The 21,970-nt window shown below is 44.9% G+C and overlaps 1 protein-coding gene across 1 annotated transcript in view; it reads left to right on the top strand.

Moving 5' to 3' along the window:
• ssrp1a (structure specific recognition protein 1a) overlaps positions 1 to 21,970 on the top strand; it is a 34,359-nt gene that overhangs the window by 7,307 nt on the left and 5,082 nt on the right. Inside the window, exons 4-15 of the mRNA XM_056600009.1 lie at positions 2,467 to 2,572; positions 3,416 to 3,609; positions 5,596 to 5,696; positions 9,425 to 9,554; positions 18,057 to 18,160; positions 18,461 to 18,589; positions 18,769 to 18,990; positions 19,763 to 19,835; positions 20,649 to 20,781; positions 20,862 to 20,907; positions 21,228 to 21,360; positions 21,941 to 21,970. The exon at positions 21,941 to 21,970 is cut by the window's right edge and continues 138 nt beyond it. Coding sequence (XP_056455984.1) covers positions 2,467 to 2,572; positions 3,416 to 3,609; positions 5,596 to 5,696; positions 9,425 to 9,554; positions 18,057 to 18,160; positions 18,461 to 18,589; positions 18,769 to 18,990; positions 19,763 to 19,835; positions 20,649 to 20,781; positions 20,862 to 20,907; positions 21,228 to 21,360; positions 21,941 to 21,970 — 1,401 coding nt within the window. The remainder of the gene's footprint in view (positions 1 to 2,466; positions 2,573 to 3,415; positions 3,610 to 5,595; positions 5,697 to 9,424; positions 9,555 to 18,056; positions 18,161 to 18,460; positions 18,590 to 18,768; positions 18,991 to 19,762; positions 19,836 to 20,648; positions 20,782 to 20,861; positions 20,908 to 21,227; positions 21,361 to 21,940) is intronic.

Below are 21,970 nucleotides of genomic sequence, written 5' to 3'. Positions count from 1 at the left end.
GGATAAGTGGCGCTGAAATTAGACTCTCTTGTATTCACAGAGGAATCTATTTCAGAGATACTGCAGTCTATGCACACAGTTTTCTGTTGTTGTTTGACCGTCTTGAGGATTACTTTTACTTTGGCAGAGTCGACTTAAAACGCATTGTTCTCAAAGTACCTTAAGAGGACGTAGTTGTGGATATATGGCCATGAATACATACGACACATTCTTTTCTGGCACATTGGCTTCTTTACTCACGCTAAAATGATTCTCCCAAATAAGTTGCGTTGTTGCTTCCAATTGAATAGCACACGCTTTATCGCTTAAGAGATCCCTGGCCTCGTGTGTGTGCGCCAACATAGCGTGGTTAGTATCCGCAAGTATTTGACCTTTTTCCGTTTCCATCTATTCCGTGTGTGAAGCGTCGGCCTAATGGGATTAATGAGGGAGCGCCGCGTTCGCATGTGTGTTCCGTAAACACAGTAATCATGGGCTCATGTAGCCCGATGTTTATGTCCAATCAGCTCGCTGATTTGGCGGGGCTTTTCATGCATGATGGCTGCTCAGAGGTTGTTTTTGTATTCTGCTTCGTAGCGCTCACAGTGGGTATGTTGCCTGTATGGCATGCGTGTCAACGCCAAGCTCATCCCAGAATCCCGGGGCCCCCTGCCAGCGGGGCCCCCAGGGTTTAATCAGCGCCTCTTCGGAGATGAATCCGTCCAGGCAGGTTGGCGGGACTCTGAGGTCATTGTTTATCATGGCGGAGCCAGCGGCCTTAGGGCTGGAGGGCTGCCGGGAGGATAACGCTGTTCCTTTCTCTGTTATCATGGGGAGGTGTTGGGGGAGGCAGGGGTCGGTGAGGTGGTTGTGGAGGAGGTGGGTGAGGTGGTTGTGGGTGAGGTGGGTGAGGTGGTTGTGGAGGAGGTGGGTGAGGTGGTTGGGGAGGAGGTGGGTGAGGTGGTTGGGGAGGAGGTGGGTGAGGTGGTTGTGGAGGAGGTGGGTGAGGTGGTTGGGGAGGAGGTGGTTGGGGAGGAGGTGGGTGAGGTGGTTGGGGAGGAGGTGGGTGAGGTGGTTGGGGAGGAGGTGGGTGAGGCAGGGGTTGGGGGATCTGGTTTGGGAGGAGGTGAGTGAGGTGGTTGGGGAGGCGGTGGGTGAGGCAGGGGTTGGGGGGGCTGGTTGGGGAGCAGGTCGGTGATGTGGTTGGGGAGGCGGTGGGGGAAGAGGTGGGTGAGGCAGGGGTTGGAGCGCTGGTTGGGGAGGAGGTAGGTGAGGCAGGGGTTGGGGGGCTGGTTGGGGTGGAGGTGGTTGGGCAGGAGGTCGGTGAGGAGGTGGGTGAGGCATGGGTTGGGGGGGCTGGTTGGGGAGGAGGTGGGTGAGGCAGGGGTTGCCCAGTCGTTGCCGTGTTCAGGCTGAATAAGGGATGACAGGGTGATGTCTCCTACCCCTTCCCCTGTCGGTAAACTGATTTTGTAAACCCTTAAAGAGCTTGTTACCTTGGGGGAATACTTATTTGCTTTATGTATACAAATGCCCCCACTAGTCGCTCATGTTTGTGCCACACAATGTATGTGCTTAGTATGTTCAGAACTCTGTCGGGGGAGGGGGTAAAATGGGACCAGGATGTGTGTTAGGGTTCAGGGGGGATTTTAGCTTATTTTGTTGAGGTGAGGTAAAGAGCAGCCTTTTAGCCGAAACGGTAAAAGTGGGCCTGTTGAGGGCTGGTGAAGGGCACGCACGCACATCAACACCAGCGGGATATTTCCACCCAGACTACATTTTATGCGTGCTGTAAACTTGCACGTTTTCACATCTTAAAATGCTTCTTCTGTCCCCCAATGACCTCTCAGGCAAATGTCTTGAGGCATTCTACAAACTTAAGGCTGGGATTAGCTTGCCGAGGCTAATAGTCCCTCTCTCGGCAGGCACTAATGGGCCGCAGTTGCCCCACAGACCCACAGCTGCCCAGGTGCATAAACTCTGGTTCCCACAGAGCGGTCTCCTCTCCCCACCACACACGCAATCACAATCTCTTCCACATGTGTGTCAGTGCAAGATAATTTATGTGTGTGTGCATGCGCTCCTGTCTCATTTGTAATCGGCTCTGCAGGAAAAATAAACCGACTGATTGTCGAACACGGGAACGGTAGAGAGGGAGGGCTACGTATTACTCTCTTCTGACGGGGCCCCCCTGATGGCAGGGCCCCCACCGATGTGGGCAGGGCCCCCCCCCTGATGGCGGGGCCCTCACTGATGCAGGTGGGCCCCCCCTAATGCGGGCAGGGCTCTAATGGCACCGTGATGATGGAGGCCCGTGGTGGAGGAAGCAGGGACGGTTTTCTTTATTTGTATGTTTAGCTAGCAGCTGCGTTGGCTGACTCTGGTTGTTTGGCCGTTGTTTTATAACTCTTCCTCCCTCTGGCCTCCTCCACTGCCTCCCTCTGGCCTTCTCCACCTCCTCTCTCCTTTACCTCGTCATCCATCCAGGACTTTGAGAAGATGTCGGAGTTCTTCAAGGCCAACTACAAGGTGGAGCTGACGGAGAAGGACATGTGTGTCAAAGGCTGGAACTGGGGCACAGCAAAGTTCTCAGGTAGGCACTAGTGCTGCACGATTAATCGAATCGCAATCGCGATATCAGCCTTTGCGATGGTGTAACCGCAGAATGCTGCGATTTTAATTTGTATTTTCTTATTTATTCTATTTATTTATTTAGTTGTACTATTGAGAAAACCTAACATTTGCAACAAGATATTTTTTTATTATTTATCTAATTTTGAAAAAAATACTGTGCATTTTTTTTTTGTTTTTGTAATTTTTATGCTAGTTTATGTTTGAGTTGAGAAATAAACATTTTAAAATAATCAGTAATCTGTGCATTTCCCTTGATAACCAAGCAAGTAGACTCATGACACCATTTGTTTCGCAATATTGTCCACCATAATCGCAATATGACTATCACCAAATCGTGCAGCACTAGTAGACACTAACCCTGACCCTCCACACACTAACCCTAACCCTCCACACACTTACCCTAAAGGGCTGATTATGGTTCTGCATCGGGTTTTAGTAGGCGGACCAATCACAGCCCTTGCTGCTGCATTGCCTCGATGGAAGGTTACAATTTTTGCGAGGCGCCCGTCAGGCCCTTGATGTGGACGTAAGGGGTCCGTTACCTCCTTGCATTGTGTGAACGTGAGACCATAATCAGCCCTTCACCCTCCACAGATGGTTATTGTCACTATTTCCATTCTCTCAATAGTCCGCTAAAGTAGATTGTTCAGAATGGTATTTAAATGTTGCATATAAATGTGACACAAACTAAAGTTTTACTGAGAGCACTCTGCCCCTCATTATTGCTGTCAGTAGCTGGTTTGATCTGGCCTCTCAGTCATATGAGCTGCTCCTCCCACCTGCTAAACATCGCCTCCCCCAGGTCCTCAGCTGGCGTTTGACGTCAACGACAGCACGGTGTTCGAGATCCCGCTGAACAGCGTGTCCCAGTGCGCCACGGGCAAGAACGAGGTCACCCTGGAGTTTCACCAGAACGATGACGCAGAGGTGTCCCTCATGGAGGTCCGCTTCTACGTGCCCCCCGGCCCCTCCGACGAGGGCCAGGACCCCGTCGAGGTGAGTCCCGTCGCTCACGACCCTTGATGCACCGATGGATCGCCAGCGATGGTTATCGGCCGATATACGCCCTAAACACAGGACGTCAACTTGAACTGTGCAGATATGGGAGCTGATCACGGGACTCAAACGATAGAGCACACCATTAGGCTGGGTCACTGAGAAGGTAACTGTTTCCTGCTAACATTCATCTGGACTCAGTTCACCACAGACGGAGCTTATTGTTTATCTCAGTAATAGAGGCGGTAACCCGTTTGCATCTCACCGGCTCATTGTGTTTTTTGTTTTGTTTTCTACGTTTGCGGTGAAAGTACTGAAGCTAGCCTCGTTATTCACACGTCACCATGTTAGTTCAAACTACTGAAGCATCTATGATCGACAACCTATAAACTATAACCTTCCACGGGTGTCGGAGTCGGTGTGTTACGTGAAATAGTAACCTCTGCATTCTGGTTATTTAGGTTTATTTATTTGTCCCAATGATACATTTCGAACTTGTTACCGCATGTGCAAAACTAAATAAATCTCATTACATAATGAATGTTACTATGGGCTATTGCTGACTTGATTGACGACTTTAAAATCTTCACGCGAGACGGACTATGTGCAATGTGGTTCTATGTCTGATATATCTTTATCTGTAGAATAGATAAACAGGACGCAAAACGTAGGCTATAAGTCTCCCATGCAGACGATCGATTCAGATCACACCATCTTCATTATTAATCCACACATGCAGTAAAACCAATCATAATATTTATTTTACATACAATTCAATATGAAGTCATTATTTGTTATGCAGAGCTTGGTACCAACAGCACTTCTTCCCACCGTCCTCTGCTGTGAATACTGATTAGCGCAGAGCGGATCTCAGGAACACTGTTACATTTGATCATATATGTTGGATGAAATGTGTGATGGGTGTGTATTAGGGATGGGAATCTTTTACTATCTCACGATTCGATTCCGATTTTTTGTGGATACTATTCGATTCAAATCGATTTGATTCATAATGATTTCTGCTTCAATCTATAGGTGTGCAAAGGATCTTCATGATCTGCTCCAGTCTGCTTTGCAAGACAGAATGAAAAATGGAGACATTAAAGTGTATTTTTCACATTTATTAAGTTTTAAACATTTATCCATGCTTAGATGGAATTGTTGCACCTGTTGCATAAAAGCAATATCACATATTGCTTAAGTTACAAAAATAAAAGTCTATATAAAAAAAATAGTGCAGTTAAACATTCTGCCTTTTAAATTCTAAGGAAATTGCCTTTTCCACTGTGTGTGGACCACAACTGCTACTCTAAAAAGCTAGCTATAAAATAAGTTGGAACAAAAATAAAGTGCTTCTGTATAATAAAAATGGTACAGTTGAACAAGATGCATTTTCATTTCACAGGAATGTTGCAGTACAAAAAATCATCATGTGGAACACAACTGTTGCACAAAACATTAATATGTCTCAGTAGCTTTAAAAAAACAAGTTATGAAGAAAAAAAAATTAGAATCGCGATTCTTATATGAATCGATTTTTTGGCACACCCCTAGGGTGTATTATCCATACAGTCCATGTTGTTATCGTTCTAGCTCCTTTCCTTACTGAGTGAGAGTGTGTTGGACAGACTCCATCCACAGTGAGCCCACCGATTCCTTCTCCTTCATTAGTGATGTTACATTTATTCAAAGGTCCTTTTGATTTAAATTTGTAGATTCTAAAGCGTGGTGTGGTTCCACTCTTCATTTGTGCAAACTAAACTCTAAACCTGTTCTGTGTTTACAGGCCGTTACGTCTTCTCTTAAGGGAACACAACGAATTTCAGCTGGCTCAACAAATTAACCATTATAACTTTCAACTAATGAAGAACCATTAAGCTAAGGGCTTGTTGTAATGATGTATGGCGGCGTGTGTGCCAGGTGAACACTAGAGGGAGCTGTAGCTCCAGAGGAGAAATTAATGCTGATCCCTCTTTGCTCCTCCAGGCATTCGCCCAGAACGTTCTCTCCAAGGCGGACGTCATCCAGGCCACCGGGGACGCCGTGTGCGTCTTCAAAGAGCTGCAGTGCCTCACACCCAGAGGAAGGTACGGGACACACCCGACATACCAGCCAAACTGGGGTCTGCTCTCACTTCACCCAGACACACCAGCCGCACTTGGGTCTGCTCTCACTACACCCAGACACACCAGCCTTACTGGGGTCGGCTCTCACTATACCCAGACACACCAGCCGCACTGTGGTCGGCTCTCACTATACCTAGACACACCAGCCGCACTGTGGTCGGCTCTCACTATACCTAGACACACCAGCCGCACTGTGGTCGGCTCTCACTACACCCAGACACACCAGCCGCACCGGGGTCGGCTCTCACTACACCAGACACACCAGCCGCACTGGGGTCGGCTCTCACTACACCCAGTCACACCAGCCACACCGGGGACGGCTCTCACTACACCCCGACACACCAGCCGCACTGGGGTAGGCTCTCACTACACCCCGACACACCAGCCGCACTGGGGTCCTGCTCTTGCTAGATTCAAACTGGATCTGAAACTTGCCAAGCAGCTGCCTGGTGTAAATGATAGGGGTGGAAAAAATTATCGATTCTTTGATGTATCGCGATTCTGTGTAGAACAATTCCGTCTTGATTGAGATAAGTTAATAATTGATTATTGCATTGTTCATAGAAAGTCATATTTGTGACAAAAGCTTTTTCTCTAATCAAATATTAGATAAGGTAATTAATAGGGATGCACCGAATTTCCGGCCACCAAAAATGTTCGGCCAAAAATGGCCCAAAATCACTTTCGGTTTTCGGCAACCCTAAATGGTACTAATAATTGGCATAATAATTTCGTTCGGTGTTTCGATTTTCAGCCTTGGTTTCCTCATTTTCGGTTTTCGGTTTTCGGCCAAGAATTTTCATTTCGGTGCATCCCTAGTAATTAATCTGTTGATTTCTTTAATGATCATCACAAAAGTAGGAAGTGATTAGCAAACTCTGAGTAGCAAATTCAGATGTATATATCTTTTTTTTTTTTTTTTTATCCCGCAAAATGAAATGTACATTAAAAATAAAATTGCTTCGAGATGCATCAATAATCGTTTTAGAATCGAATCGTTGACCTCGGAATCGAATCATGAGGTGCCAAGAGATTCCCACCCCTAGTAAATGATGGGTTCCAGTCCTACATGGAGTAAATATGTTCTTCTATTGGACGGCCCAAAAACAGCATCTTTCAGTCTCTTAATATCAGTGATGTAGAGTAACAAAGTAAAGATTCTTTGTTACAGTTCTCCAACTTTTGCAGTAGTTAGTATTGGCCTAATATACTCCCTTAACATGATCAACTTCAATGTGCACTCCAGACCAGCGTCATTATGATCATTAACAGGACATTGGTTTTCCTGTTAATGCAGGACAACCAATGCTTGTCCCACATTAACATAAGGCCTTTTTAATAATGAGGTCGGCTACGCTGTACCACAGACCATTGTATTGATCTGGGTTGTAGGACGCAGTAAAAGCATTTCACTGGAGAATGTCTTCATGAGCAGTCCTACTCTGCTCCTTTATGCACGTATCCATCACCTCATTGGACGAAGGTGCTCAACAAACATCCCTATTGGAAACTGTCTCCTCGGCCGTTCAGATGGAAGATGAAGGAGTAATTTCAGAATAAGAGCGCTGTTTGCTGTAACCTCAGAATAAAAGCGCTGTCTGCTGTAACTTCAGAATAAGAGTGCTGTCTGCTTTAACTTCAGAATAAGATCGCTGTCTGCTGTAACTTCAGAATAAGAGCGCTGTCTGCTGTAGAATACTCAGCGTTGTGATCTTCTCTACACAGCCGGGATTACAGCTCATCTTGCGGCGGTGAAATAGCCGACACACTTGGTTGCTGCGGGTCTGCTTTCCCGAACTCAACTCACCGTTGTTTCAGGAGCATATGATGCCGCATAGTACTTGTAGTACTCTGGTAGCTCGATTTCGCTTGGCATATTTTACATTTCACCTTATGATCTCCTATTTCTTTAAAGCAGTGGTTTTCAAACTGTGGGGCGCGCAACCCCTGGGGGGCGCCAGAGTTCTTCAGGGGGGGGCGCGACGTGAGAAAAAAATAAACCAGAAAAAAAACAGTCGTACTTCAACTGTAGAAGTAACATAACTAAATCAATTTTCAACCGTTTATCTTTGTGCAAACCATTTAACAAATCTACACATTTGTATCTTCAATATTATCGAAACAGAATTTCGATATCATTAAAATTTCTTCAGAATCACAGTTTTAGTTTCATACCGCTTCGTTTTCAGCTGTCATTGAAGACGTCAGCCCATTCTGATACACCTACTTCTAGAGTTCGTAACTCATTCATTTTTCAACCGTTTACCATCGTTCAAACCATTAAACAAATCTACACACTTGTATCTTCACTACTATCGAAACGGAATTTTGATAGCATTTATACTTTTTTCAGAATCACAGTTTTAGTTTCAAACCGGCATCGTTTTCAGTTGCTTATAATAATTTAGGTCACCATAGCAACGCCGGTAAACAAACCCCGCCGAATAGTCGAATCTCTGGACTGAAAAGGCAGATCCGATTCGACTCAGAAAATTCAGTCGGGGACCCTGAATGAATCTGTGTAAACTTGCAGTTTACACAGATTAAGATGTTCAAATGTATTTAAAAAAGGTTAAGCTAAAACATGCTTAGATAAAGTTGTTAAATTGTGTTAAGAAATGTGTTTAAAAACGCACAAAGATGTTGTAATGTTTCAGAAATATGTTTAAAAAATATGTTTAAAAAATGTTTCAAATGTTTTACAATTATGATCAGAGATGTTTAAAATGTGTAAAATAATTAAGATAGCTTTCAAAACACAGGTATTTAGAAAAAAAAAATTGGGGGGGGGGGGGACCTCAGCTGAATTTTTTTCTGAGGGGGGGCTCACTCTCTCACCCTTTGAAAACCCCTGCTTTAAAGTATTCCAATTCTTCGCTGCGCTTTGCTTTAACCGTCATCTCTTAACTTTTTGAATTCTAGCGTGCCTGCACACGGCACGGCACGAGCCACACAGAAATTTGATACATTTAATTTGCTTTGTGCCTACGGCATGCGTTAGTGGCGCCGCACAGAAAATGTATACATTTGCTTCAGAAAACGTTCTTTGTGTGTGTATATGCAAACTCGTGTTTGCCTGTCCACCAACCGAGTTCATTTGTAACGAGGAGTACGCGTGTAATCGATTCCTCACGCCCATCCCTAGAAGCTATATTCACTTTCTATGCATAGTGGATATTTATTTGTTATTTTTATTGTCGTTTTTGCTAAATGTGTTAGTTAAAAAATATGAATGGATATAATTTATATGCTATAGTTGTATAATAGTTGGCTGACTATCTTTATAGTCTTTATCTTATCTTGCTGAAGCAGGTCTTTTAAAGTCTTTCTAATCATCGTTTTAATGCATTATATTTCTCTTAAAAATGTCACCATAAGCTGTCGCCGACTTGATTGCCGAATTTAAATCCTAAACTGGAGACCTGTGGCCTTTAGAGGGATGTCGATACACACCAGGATGTGGTTCACACCACAGGAGACAACACCCACCATGTCCATTTCACTGGAAAAATAAATGGGTGATCGGCCAATAAAAACTGATCGTGAATCAACTATTGATACCCAAATAAATTTGAACCCAGATAAATAGTTTTGATACGTAAATCTGCTACGCCTTCTGGCTCCCGTCTGTATGTATTCGTTTGTTTATGGATATATATTTATATGGACTGACTTGGTGTTTCCTTCAGGTACGATATCCGCATATACCCGTCGTTCCTCCACCTCCACGGGAAGACATTTGACTACAAGATCCCCTACACCACCGTGCTGCGGCTCTTCCTGCTGCCCCACAAGGACCAGCGGCAGATGTTCTTCGTGGTACGTGACCTCAGCCTTGTGCTCCCTGATAAGCCTTCTCGGGCCTAAACAATCTTTTTGTTTGGTACCGGTTTCCGACCGACCCTGTCAATTTATGTGCGACCCTAATTATTTCATGATCATGGAAGAAAAAAAACTATAATTACGTTTTTGTACAGCACCTCTTCATTCTGTACAAGGATGAGCGCATTCTCTCGTTTTTAAATGAAAACAACCTACCTATCATTCGCTGCCGCTGGAAAAAATAATATAAATTCCCTACCTACCCATGACCTCAACTGACAACCAACAGGAACTTTTTTTTTTTTTAAAGGCCTTAGGGCTTAAAAAAAAGCGTTATGCGTTGGTTGCACTGGTGCGCCTAATCTTTTTTGTTTTTTAGGTGCACCAGCACAAAATGTAGGTGCACCAAATTTTTCATTGCGTCGAATTTAACGCCATAAGGTCACCTTTTTATCGCTCTCCATTAGGGATGGGCACGAGTAGTAAATTCCAAACTCGAGTGATCGAAGGAATTCCTCGAGGATCAATTGAGTACTCGTTAAATCAAATCTATTTTTAGAATGCAACGCATCTGCAGCAGGAATAGGCCTGATGATGAACGGCAATATTACCAACCAAACATGTAATGCTTATTCTCCATCAAAACAGTCAGAGTTATCAGAGTATTCATTATTTATTTTTGAAAACGTTCAAAACACATTTTCCTTACAAAAATAAATATGCGTCTCACAATTTAAATCACGTCGAACCAAGGCCTGTAACAGTTTAAAAAAAACGAAACAAGTAGCCTAACCATTGCAAATAATTTAAAGCTGCAAATAAAACGGCAGCAAATGTACTATGGAAATACTCAGCGTTGTGATCTTCTCTACACGCCCGGGATTACAGCTGCGTCTTGCGGCGGTGAAAATAGCCGACACACTTTCACTTTCACCGTTGCTGCGGGTCTGCTTTCCCGAACTCACCGTTGTGTTTCAGGAGCATATGTTGCCGCATAGTACTTTCTGGTAGCTCGATTTCGCTTGGCATATTTTACATTTCACCTTATGATCTCCTATTTCTTTAAAGGTCCCATGACATGCTATTTTATGTATTCTTTAATATAGGTATTAGTGGGCAACTAACACAGTATTCAAAGACGTTCCCGAAATTCAGCCGTGGTGCAGAGTTACAGCCACTCCGAGCCAGTCGCACATTGAGCTTCCCCCAAATGCGCTGTTTCGGTGGGCGTGTCAAGGAGGAGGGTGGGGGTGTGGCTCTGAGCAGCTTGCAGCCACGGTACCATGCACTCTGTTTACAGTGGATGCATCGCAATGGCGAGGCGCACACAGCCTTTAGCCGTGTTCTGTAAATATTCTGGAACACACGGGAGTCCTGGAGCTCTATATCATATGATATATATTATCACGGCCAAAAGCTGTGTGAGCCGATATTATGAATCTCAAACGACCGCGTTGGGTTCTCCGACGTTCCTGGTTCTTCAACGTCCACATCAATGTGAATACACACTGTAACGCAAGTGTTTCTTGTCGGTTCTTTGACGTGTCTTGTATTTCCACAACAAGACTGTCGTGGGGGTTATCTGAGCCATGGTTGAGAAGGAATTGGGGGAAAGGAACTTTGGTTTGACTCGCTGAAGTACATGAACTGCGACATGCCCCCGGTTGCCGCAAGGCACCATCGCCCGGCAGCGGGCAGCCGGCAGCAGGCAGCGCGCGGTTCAGTCGACTTCAGGTTGATGTGAAAGTGGAAGAACCAGAGACGTCGCAGAACCTGACAAAGTCGTTTGTGATTCATAATATCGTCGCGCACACAATATGTTATATGATATAGATATCTATGTATTATATGATATTATTTAGATATAGAGCTCCAGGACTGTAACGCAAGTGTTGTACACTTCCTTGTTATTTGGATAACCGTTCTGCTGTTGGTGTGATGGCGCATAACACGTCGGACTCTCGTCTCTGGTATTTCTACAACGAGACTCGTATTGGAGGTTATCTCAGCCAAGGTTGAGAATGAATTGGGGGGAAGGAACTTTGGCTTTGACTCCCTCAAGAACATGAACCACGACATGGAGGAGAAAGGGATTGTTGGCGGCGAATGTCTCCCGCTTGAGCCCCGCTGAGGGACCACCGCCGGAGGCGGAGGTGCATAAGCGCTGCCCGGCAAAGATCCCTTTCTCCTCCTTGTCGTGGTTCATGTTCTTGAGGGAGTCAAAGCCAAAGTTCCTTTGGCTTTGTGTGTGTGTGTGTGTGTGTGTGTGTGTGTGTGTGTGTGTGTGTGTGTGTGTGTGTGTGTGTGTGTGTGTGTGTGTGTGTGTGTGTGTGTGTGTGTGTGTGTGTGTGTGTGTGTGTGTGTGTGTGTGTGTTATCATCTCTATCTCTCTATATATCTATATATATAAAAAAAAAATTGCAATCTGAGGCATTATTCCTTCTTTTCAACATGGATAGTAATAATCCCTGACCATGGATTTACAATTCACGATGTCTGCATTGCCTGGGGAGAGTTTAGAGTCTACACTCTCCCAAGGCAATGCAGACATCCTCATCTTTATTTCAGTATGGTAGTGAAATACAGTTTCTGTCGTGTTTTATTTGGCATTTTGTAGCTGAAAATAAACATAGCCAAATTACTACCAATAGCTTCAGTCATTGCGGGCAAAAATAGGCCCCGATTTTTTTATTTAGTTTTACAAATCAAGAGTAGGCCTGATTTGATTATTTGGCTTTGCATCCTTTCCTTCTTCCCTTGTAAGACATGCTGCCTACCAGCTTTCAAAATACAATGCTGCCACTGTTGGATTTGTATCAATTCACATAATTATCCCACCCTGCAATTTTGTAGTTCACCCAAACACCCTGAAACAACTTGAGTCTCTCATACTTATGCCACCATACGCCACTAACAATGCAAGCAGGCCAATGGCAACCAAGCACGCAGTCCTTCCTCCCTCACTTTAAAAACCACCAGCCGCCACTGGTACATACATGCATGTGTAACCGGTACCTGGTGTCTTTTAATGAAGAATGCTACTAGTATACAATCAATAATCAATATATGTGCTAGACCATCAGAAGATTCTAGGGTTCATTAAGGAGAAATATGGTAACTGTCTGCACCAGAAATGACACACGAAAACAAGAGATATATATTTCAAAGGTAAGAGAATGTCTTTTTTTTTTTTCAAAGCATTTTTTCTTACCTTTTGGTTTTATTTATTTAAGTAGATAAAATGATAAACAGAACAATTATACCTAAAATGATTTAAAATAAAATGTAGAAAAGATTAAAATGATCACAAACACCTTTCTTATTTATACCCTTATTTTATGTCACCTTTCATTGACTTTAATTTATCTGGTATCAGGTTTGTTTTACCTTAAAGCACTTTTAATGTAATTATTTGTCTATGTGTTAGTTATTATTTATGGCTACTGTTCTAATTTAATATGAAGCAATCTATATTTAGGTTTATAATTATATTTATACTTTTTATATTATTTACTATATCTTTTTTTACTGAAACCAGGAAGTTTTTTAATAATTGTACAACCTTGCTCTCAAGCAAAGACTCTGGAAAGGAGTCAACCCTTTCAAATAAAATATAAACAGGTTTCAAAATACCTCTGAATACTTATAACATCCCCAAATAACACATTTCCATTACACTAATAAAACACAGTAAAATTAGATCAGCCTATTCTAAGGGTTCGATCTCTCTCAGTCCATGTGAACAACACTCCTGAAAACTCCGGAAAAATATCTAAATAATTCAAAGTCTCTTGTCCCTACAATGCTGCAGAAACGATAAGAATTTGCCTTATTCGTGGTCCAAGAGGATCGCTCTGATGGGGTAGCTCGCCAGTCTGCACACCGCTGCGGGACCCCAGGGAGGGCGAGCAGGATACAGACGTTCCAGGGTTCAATATCTTTTTTCCGATCCACACAAAAAACCCGGCCTTGACAACAAAGCCAAAAGTCTCATTAGTAGTCTGTCTATCTAATACATTTCAGTTACTTTTCTATACATAATATCATATCTTAACACAGTGTAAAACATAAATGATTGACACTTTTAACTCCATATAAATCTGTTCAAATAAACCACTTCAAAAAAAACATTTAAATTACTTTCTCTAGTTATATACTCGGCAAGCTATAGATCACTGGAAGAATTTATCATTTCAAAGTTAGCACCATTAACTCGCAGCTTTACAGCTCATATTTTTTTCACCATAAGGCAAATAAACACAGCTAGCAGCATCACTGACACATCAACACACCGCAACATCACACAATGCTCAACCCACAACCCCTGCTAAACCTACAGTCTGCCGGCAGACCGCAGCCCCAGCAACGGGCCTCACATCCTCTCCCCCAGATCAGTCACGGCACGCCACGTGAAGTGTCACTGCGCACTATGCTAGAACCTTAGCAAACAGCGTTAGCAGCTAGTAGCGTCTAGTTAGCGTGTTATTTACCACACTAAAAGCACAATTCTCAATCTAATATTTACACCGGGAGACTCACCAAGGGTTTCAAAATCAAGGTGCAGGCTTTTCGGGACTTTTAGTGACGCGGGGGATCTCTGTTCATGTAGCCAACTGTTTAAAAAATAGTTGCTAACGATCGCTCTACTGGCGGTTAGAAGAGGCAGGTCTAACTTCTTATTGGCAACTGAGCCAGAACAGTTGCCAAGCGATCTTTTTAATTGACGGGTGATTAAACAAATCACACCATATTAATCAGTTATCATAAAATAAATGCACTTATTTGCAATACTTTCCTCTTAAATGTCTATCACTTTTTGTGTCACTATTTAAAACGACAATATACAAGCCATATATTTCTTTCTGATAAGTGACAACTATTCTACTTGGTTTTGATTAAATTCTGATTAAATTAAAAGGTGTTATGTAACCCTGGGTTACACATGCATACCAGTGTTTCCGCTAGAAGAAATTGGTGTCGGTCATGTGACCGGGAAGGTTTCATTTTACCGGTCAAATTGGAAAAAAAACGGTCGGATATTGTCCTTGTTTATTGCACTTAAAAAAATTGATAGGCAGGCTATATAAAGAAGAAGTGTGTGATCATATTTTGATTCGCCGTGGTTGTTAAATACCGGTGCTCCGCAAAGCTTGCCGCCGGCTTTCGCTAGCTTGCCGCCGTTTAGTTCATAAACCTACGGTAGTCTATAGGGGAGCGTGTCTATGTTCCCCGAGTCCTATGTTCCCCTCTTTGTATGAGACTGGGGAACATAGGACCCTTTTTTTTTAAAAAAAAAGGGTCCTATGTTCCCTGCTTTTCCCAAAAAAGGGTCCTATGTTCCCCGATATGTATGTGACAGGGGAACATAGGACCCTTTTTTTAAAAAGGGTTCTATGTTCCCCGGTCTGTTACTTTTTCCACCATTACTGCCAAATTCCGGCCGAGATAATTACCATTGCATGTCTTTACCTTTTGTGGAAGAGGGAGAGACGTCGGAGAACCTGACGCAGTATATTCATACGCCGGTAAACAAACCCCGAGAAGCCAATCCCTACGAGAGCTCCCCGCGTTACGACCATCCGGAGGCGCAGAGCTTTTGGCCGTGATATTATTATACAATTATATTATATACTATTATATAAAGAGCTCCGGGAGTCGCAAACGGCAACAATCACTTTCTCCCCCATGCTGCAGTTCAACCCGGACTGCGTTGTGTGTGTTGGCCGGTGAGTTGGCCGGTTGAACGCTGATTGGCTGTTACGTTAGACATGTCACTCTGTTGAACGCCGATTGGCTGTCATTACGTGAATGCCGCGTCAAAGTTTAAATATTTTTAAAGATTGATAGATTGCGGGGAACATAGGACCCTTTTCTGGGAAAAGGGTCCTATGCTCCCCGGTATGTATGGCTACAGGGGAACATAGGACCCTTTTTGGGGAAAACCGGGAACATAGGACCTGCTCAATTTTGTTCTGCTCAATGGTTGAATCTCCTCCTGACTGAATGTTTGTATACAGCGCGCATGCTGTATGAGCGCAGGGTTGATGCGCTCCACTTTTTTCTGTGGAGAACCAGCGCCTTGAACATTAAGCATAAAACGAAACCGGATCGTTTTCGCCCGTTTCGGCTCCGTGTGGACGGGGCCTTATTTCCAATCGGTCATTCTGACCGGAGACATTTAGAATTTTCGGTCCTCCTCATTTTTTTCCGGTCAAAGACCGGTAATTACCGGACAACGGGAACTCTGATGCATACATGCATGCATACATGCATATTAAGGTTGCCGCGGTGTGGACATTTTCACACCGAGTAATACGCTTGTGTCAACACCGGTATAAATGGTATTAACTTTGAAACTAGGTCAACCGCCATCTTCTCCGTCAACTCTCCTCTCACACTCGGTGACAGCGGCTGGCAGCACGCCAATTCTCGGCGTCTTATAACGTTCTTCTATATATAATAGTATAATATAATTTTATATATCATAATATCACGGCCAAAAGCTCTGTGCGCCTCCGGATGGCCGTAGCGCGGGGAGCTCACGTAGGGATTGGGCTTTGCGGGGTTTGTTTACCGGAGTTGCTATGATTACCGATCTTGTGCGTTCGAAAGGTTTATTAGGTATCCTATCTATTAGGACAAACAATAAACAATAAAACAGTAAAACAGTGCAAAGAACTTTTTTTTTAATCAAATAGGCCTAAAGATGACGGCGACTTGCATGCTCCTCTTGTGCCGCGGGCTGCAAGCCCAATTGCCACAACTATTTACATATTATATTTTTAATACACTGGGTAAAACAAGGTAAAATAATCAAACACAATGTAACAAAATTAATAAGAAACTAATTGGCTACAATTAAATAAGCAAACACAAGGCATATGGAACAAAAAGAAGAAAGCGTGTTGCACAATCCTAGGCGAAAAAGAAAGTTATGCTTAATATAGGCATATTTTATTTATATTTTACAATTTTTCCCAAAAAGAATATGAGGCTTAGTTAACTTACCGTCACCAGCGAGTGCTGTGGGAGGCCAAGCTCGACCTGGGCTTTCTGCAGCTCCCGTCTCCTCCTCCAGCTGTGAGAAAACATCCCGTTGATTGTGCGACAGACTGCAAGGGCATGGTCTGTTCGCACTTTCTGTTTTTTCCAAAGTATTTGACACAGCAAGGTTTAGGTTGTGCCCGAAGCAGCTCAACCAGGGCCACCCTAGGTTCCGAACAGCTGCTTTGGTGTTGGCTCCACTGTCGGTGGTGAGGCAGGAGACTTTATCCGCGCTCAATTCCCACTCCCGCAGAGCGTCCTGCAGGGCATCAGCCAAATTAACGGCGGTGTGGTCCTCTGGCAAAAAGCTCGTCTGGAGGCATTTTGACACCAGCTTCCAATCCTGGTCAATAAAATGCACTGCCAGTGACATATATGGTGCCATCGTTGCGCTCGACCACAAGCCTGTTGTGAGGGAAAACTCTTCGACCGATAAAAGGGTACGTTGCAGCTCACTCCTGACACTGTTGTAAGCGCGCGGGATGGCTGTGGATGAAAAATATGTCCGACCTGGAACATCGTACTGGCGGTCAAGTGTCGCCAAAAGCTCCTTGAAGGACTTTTTTTCCACCGTGTTGAAGGACACCATCTCCTTGCACATATATTTGGTGACTGCATCGGTACATGCAGTCCACCTCACACTGTCCTTCTTGTACTTTGTACATTTGGCAAACGCTGGCTGTTGATGGCTGTGTCGGCCGCTGTGTGCCCGAACTCTCCGGTGGAGGCCCCACTGCTGCAAGCTCCATTTTCACAGCATCGCTCCTGTGGTGCAGTTTTAGGTGTGTGTGTGTGTGTGTGTAAATTTGAAGTGTTACCTCCAGCTGCTGCCACCTTCATGTTGCAGAGTTTGCATATTGCCTCGTTTGGGTTCTCCGGTTCCTGATTTTCGTTTGATTTAAATCCAAAATGTTTCCAAATAGGCGCATTTGCCTTAAACTTCGAAACAAGGTCAACCGCCATTATCTTCCCGTCAATTCGCACTCGGTGACAGCGTCCGGAAGCGTGCAAATTCTCGGCGCGCCGATTCTCTTCCGCACAGAGCAGAAATGTGGCCTATTTTACACATTTTTATTTTCTTAATTATAATTATATTATTAATTTTGACTGAAAAAATCAATTATTTCTAAAAAATAAATAAATAAAAAACTCTGTTGCCGGTGTGCAACACCGAGTAATCTGTGTTGGCCTCAACACCGGTAATACCGTACACCGCGGCAATCCTAATGCATATGCATGCATACATGCATACATGCATGCATACATACATACATGCATACATGCACGTTGTAGGAAGAGTTTCGGTCTGGCTCTATCCCTGACTAAGAGTTATTCCCCTCAACCAGTTAATCATTCATTTGATTATTGAAATCACACCGGCTCAATAAAGAACAATTTAATATGTTTCCTTAATAATAGCATCTTATCAAAGTCCCATCATGCATCTGTCAACAGATCAGCCTGGACCCGCCCATCAAGCAGGGCCAGACGCGATACCACTTCCTCATCCTGCTCTTTTCCAAAGAGGAGGACCTCAGCCTCACCCTCAACATGAGCGAGTGAGTCCCTCATGTTGCCCTAGTCCATAGGCCAACGCCCTTTAGACCCTTTATTCTTTACTCCATATTTACATACGTGGACGGGTCTGCTGGTTGACCGAAGCCTTTATGTACAAACTGCTTCCTCCTACAATATGGCAAGAAGCTCAGCCGTCATTAGGTCTACATTCATAACATGGACAGTGTAGAGGAGTGTAACACACACACACACACACAGTTCCCTGTGTCCTCATGTGTGTCCTGTGTCCTCATGTGTGTCCTGTGTTCTCATGTGTTCTCTGTGTCCTACCTCCTCCTCAGGGAGGACGTGGAGAGGCGGTTCGAGGGGAAGCTCAGTAAGAACATGTCAGGCTCGCTGTACGAGATGGTCAGCAGAGTGATGAAGGCCCTGGTCAACCGGAAGATCACTGTGCCCGGGAACTTCCAGGGGTAAGTGGGTTATCTCGTCATTCGGGACCCTCGTTCTGACCTTCTATAGCGTCCTCCTCATGCTTGGAGACTTGCATCATGTGAGGGTGTTGAAGGAGTCGTCCAGTCTGCACCATGTCGACGTTGGTCCCTCTCTGATGCCTCCTGCTCCCTAACAAAGTGCATGTTGTCCCCCTCAGCCACTCGGGGACACAGTGCATCACCTGCTCCTACAAGGCGTCGTCGGGGCTGCTGTACCCCCTGGAGCGCGGCTTCATATACGTGCACAAGCCGCCCGTCCACCTGCGCTTCGAGGAGATCTCCTGCGTCAACTTCGCCCGTGGCACCACCACCACGCGCTCCTTCGACTTCGAGATCGAGACCAAGCAGGGCAACCAGTACACCTTCAGCAGCATCGAGAGGTAACCAGTACACACAACCAGTTCACCTTCAACAGCATCCAGAGGTAGGGGTGCGGACAACCAGGGAGAATTAGGTGATGTTGGTTTGATATTTGCATGGATATTTGTCAGGGCTCAATACTAACATGTTCCACTGGGGCCACTGGTACCAGTAGCTCTTTCATTACTCGGCACCCATCGGTCGCAGCCTTTTCCCGGCCCCTTGCCGCAGTATTGGCACGGCCGTTGCCATGCAACATGCATCATGCATACGTTGATTTGAAAGAGGAACTTACTTTCAATGCATTTTTAAATGTTTTTATTGAATAGATCTTTTCTCCTTTCCTTTTTTACATCGTTGCTTCAAAATCTCTCCTCACAAAGTCTCTCCTTGCTCCTCCTCCTATATCTCAATCTCCACATCCTAATAAAATGCTTGTAGTTATGACATGCATCAAGTTACTTTGAATGTTTTCCTTTTCTGGCTATCCATCAAGCAGTGCGTGTGTATTTAGGTTTGTATGCTCTTATCCTGAAGCACGAGTGCTGTGGTGCGATTTCATTATAACTGCACAGCTTACAAACCACCCTCAAAGAGGTGTGTGGGTGTGGCGAAAAGGCCTGATATTTCAAAGGGGATTTTGATAAATGTTTCTCTTCTGCTTAGAACATTGCTCTCCATCAAATTACGTGAACATTAACAGTTAACTCACTTATTGAGGCAGTGGGCCCAGTGTATCTTCACCCCTACAACCATGAATTGTAACGGCCAAACGTCTCTCCTACCCACTAGAGAGGAGTACGGCAAGCTGTTCGACTTTGTCAACGCCAAGAAGCTGAACATCAAGAACCGCGGCTTCAAAGAGGTGACTGCTGATCCCCTGCGGTTTTCTGACTGTTCATTCATCCCCATGCCCCAATGTGTATCCTCACTGACATGTGTCCTGTGTCTCTGTGTCTGTCCTCGTACCCCTGGTAGAAGAAGGTTGGTATGGTCAGGGCCTCCGACCCCGCTGGTGTGGCGTGATTACTTGCTTGCATGGTGTTTTTGCTCTGTCTGGTGTGTGTTTGTCTTAATGTGAGGAGAGTGGGAAGTTTGTGTGTGTGTTGAATGGGGTGTTTGTCTTCTGTGTGGCCATTTGGGTTGCCTATGTGGAGTTGACAGGTGATTGGCCTGATGATAAACTCCTGGGTTTGTTTTCCTACTAATCATGGGCCGTGACTGAGTGGGTCCGTGGGCGAGTGTCTGAGTCTCTGCACCTTGTTATGCATCCTGCTGACTAATGTTAGGGTCCCGGGCCGCGACCCCGAGCCCTGACCCTGGGTAATATACTGAAACAAAAATCCAACTTGTGGTCGGAGCGGCGGTGGTTTTGATGTGTTGCTAAGTGATTTCACACCAGAGCTCCTCCCAACCGGTTAATTTTTTTACCAGTTCAATGGTCTATGATCGATTATCAATCCAGGGTGATTGGGTTGGTGGGTCCACTGCAATTAAGAAATGGGCAATATTGAAGTGATTCTTGATTTTTTTTTTTTCTTATCTGGGAATTCAGATGCGTTTTGTTTCCGAGTGCCTACCTGTGATTTTTCATGCTGAGCTAACTCCTCCCCGTTGGTCTGGGGGCTGATAGGTTGCTGAGGGTCGTGTGTGTGTTGACGGCCCAGTGTGGTTTCAGGGGCTGAAGGGAAACAAAGACGAGTACAGCGACTCGGACGAGGACCAGCACGACGCCTACCTGGAGAGGATGAAGGCCGAGGGCAAGATCAGGGAGGAGGCCAACGACAGCGAGGAGTCGGACGGCGAGAGCGGTGAGCGGCCAATCACAGAGGGTCTGAACGGGGAGGCGGGGCCTAACGCTGACTAATGACTTCATTCCTCTGCTCCTCAGATGAATCCTTCAACCCTGGAGAGGAAGACGACGAGGTGGCAGAAGAGTAAGTGATCCATGTTCGTCTCTGAAGTGTAACCTTGGGTACCGTACCGCGTTGTTATAATATAATTCTGCATACATTTAAGTTTTTCGAGGTGAGTGAATCCAATAATAACCGCCCTCTGCAAAGGATCAGGTATTTCACTAGTTTTCCCAGCATGTGGTCATTGTGAGCATCAGATCCTTTCTGTGTCTTGCTCCTGATATATCTGCTGTTTCTGATCATCATATCGCCTCCAGCGCTGGTGTGCACATTTGGTTTCTTTTGTTGTTGTTTTTTGTTAGGAGTTAAATACTCTCTTGGTGGTTCCTCTCCCTCCCCAGGTACGACAGCAACGCGTCGGAGAGCGACAGCAGCGAAGGGGAGGGGGGCAGCGACCAGGAGGAAAAGAGCAAGAAGAAGGCCAAGAAGCCCAAGGTGGTGAAGGAGAAGAAGGAGAGGAAGCCCCGCAGGGAGGTGAGTGATCCATCAGGCCCTCATTGAGGATCCATCAGGCCCTCAGTGAGGATCCATCAGGCCCTCATTGAGGATCCATCAGGCCTACAGTGGTGATCCTTCAGGCCCTCAGTGGTGATGCATCAGGCCCTCAGTGGTGAACCATCAGGCCCTCAGTGGTGATCCATCCGGCCCTCAGTGGTGATCCCTCAGGTTTGATACACAACGTTTGTGTAGCTAAAGATATCGCGATATAGGCCCATCATTGTAGGTTTTTTGTAACCAGCAGAGGAAACTAGCCTTATTTGGCACATTGATTTTGATTTAAAAAAAATTATAGAACATTTTAATTCTAAACATTGAGATGAACCAGCCGCTGGAGCCTTCAGTGAATGAGCCCAAATAGTTTTGGCTTTGTTTTAATAGAGTTTGATTCAAATAATTAATCTAAAGATCGTAATGTTGTGCCTAGCAGTGGTTGACCACGGACCTGTTGTGTTGGTTGACCACGGACCTGTTGTGTTGGTTGACCACGGACCTGTTGTGTTGGTTGACCACGGACCTGTTTGTGTTGGTTGACCACGGACCTCTCTGTCTGTAGAAGAAGCAGAAGGACGTGGGCGGGCCCAAG

Source organism: Gadus chalcogrammus, chromosome 10 (genome assembly GCF_026213295.1).
Source record: "Gadus chalcogrammus isolate NIFS_2021 chromosome 10, NIFS_Gcha_1.0, whole genome shotgun sequence".
NCBI lineage: Eukaryota > Metazoa > Chordata > Actinopteri > Gadiformes > Gadidae > Gadus > Gadus chalcogrammus.
Note: the sequence above shows the minus strand (reverse complement) of the source record. Positions and strands in the feature narration are given on the sequence as shown.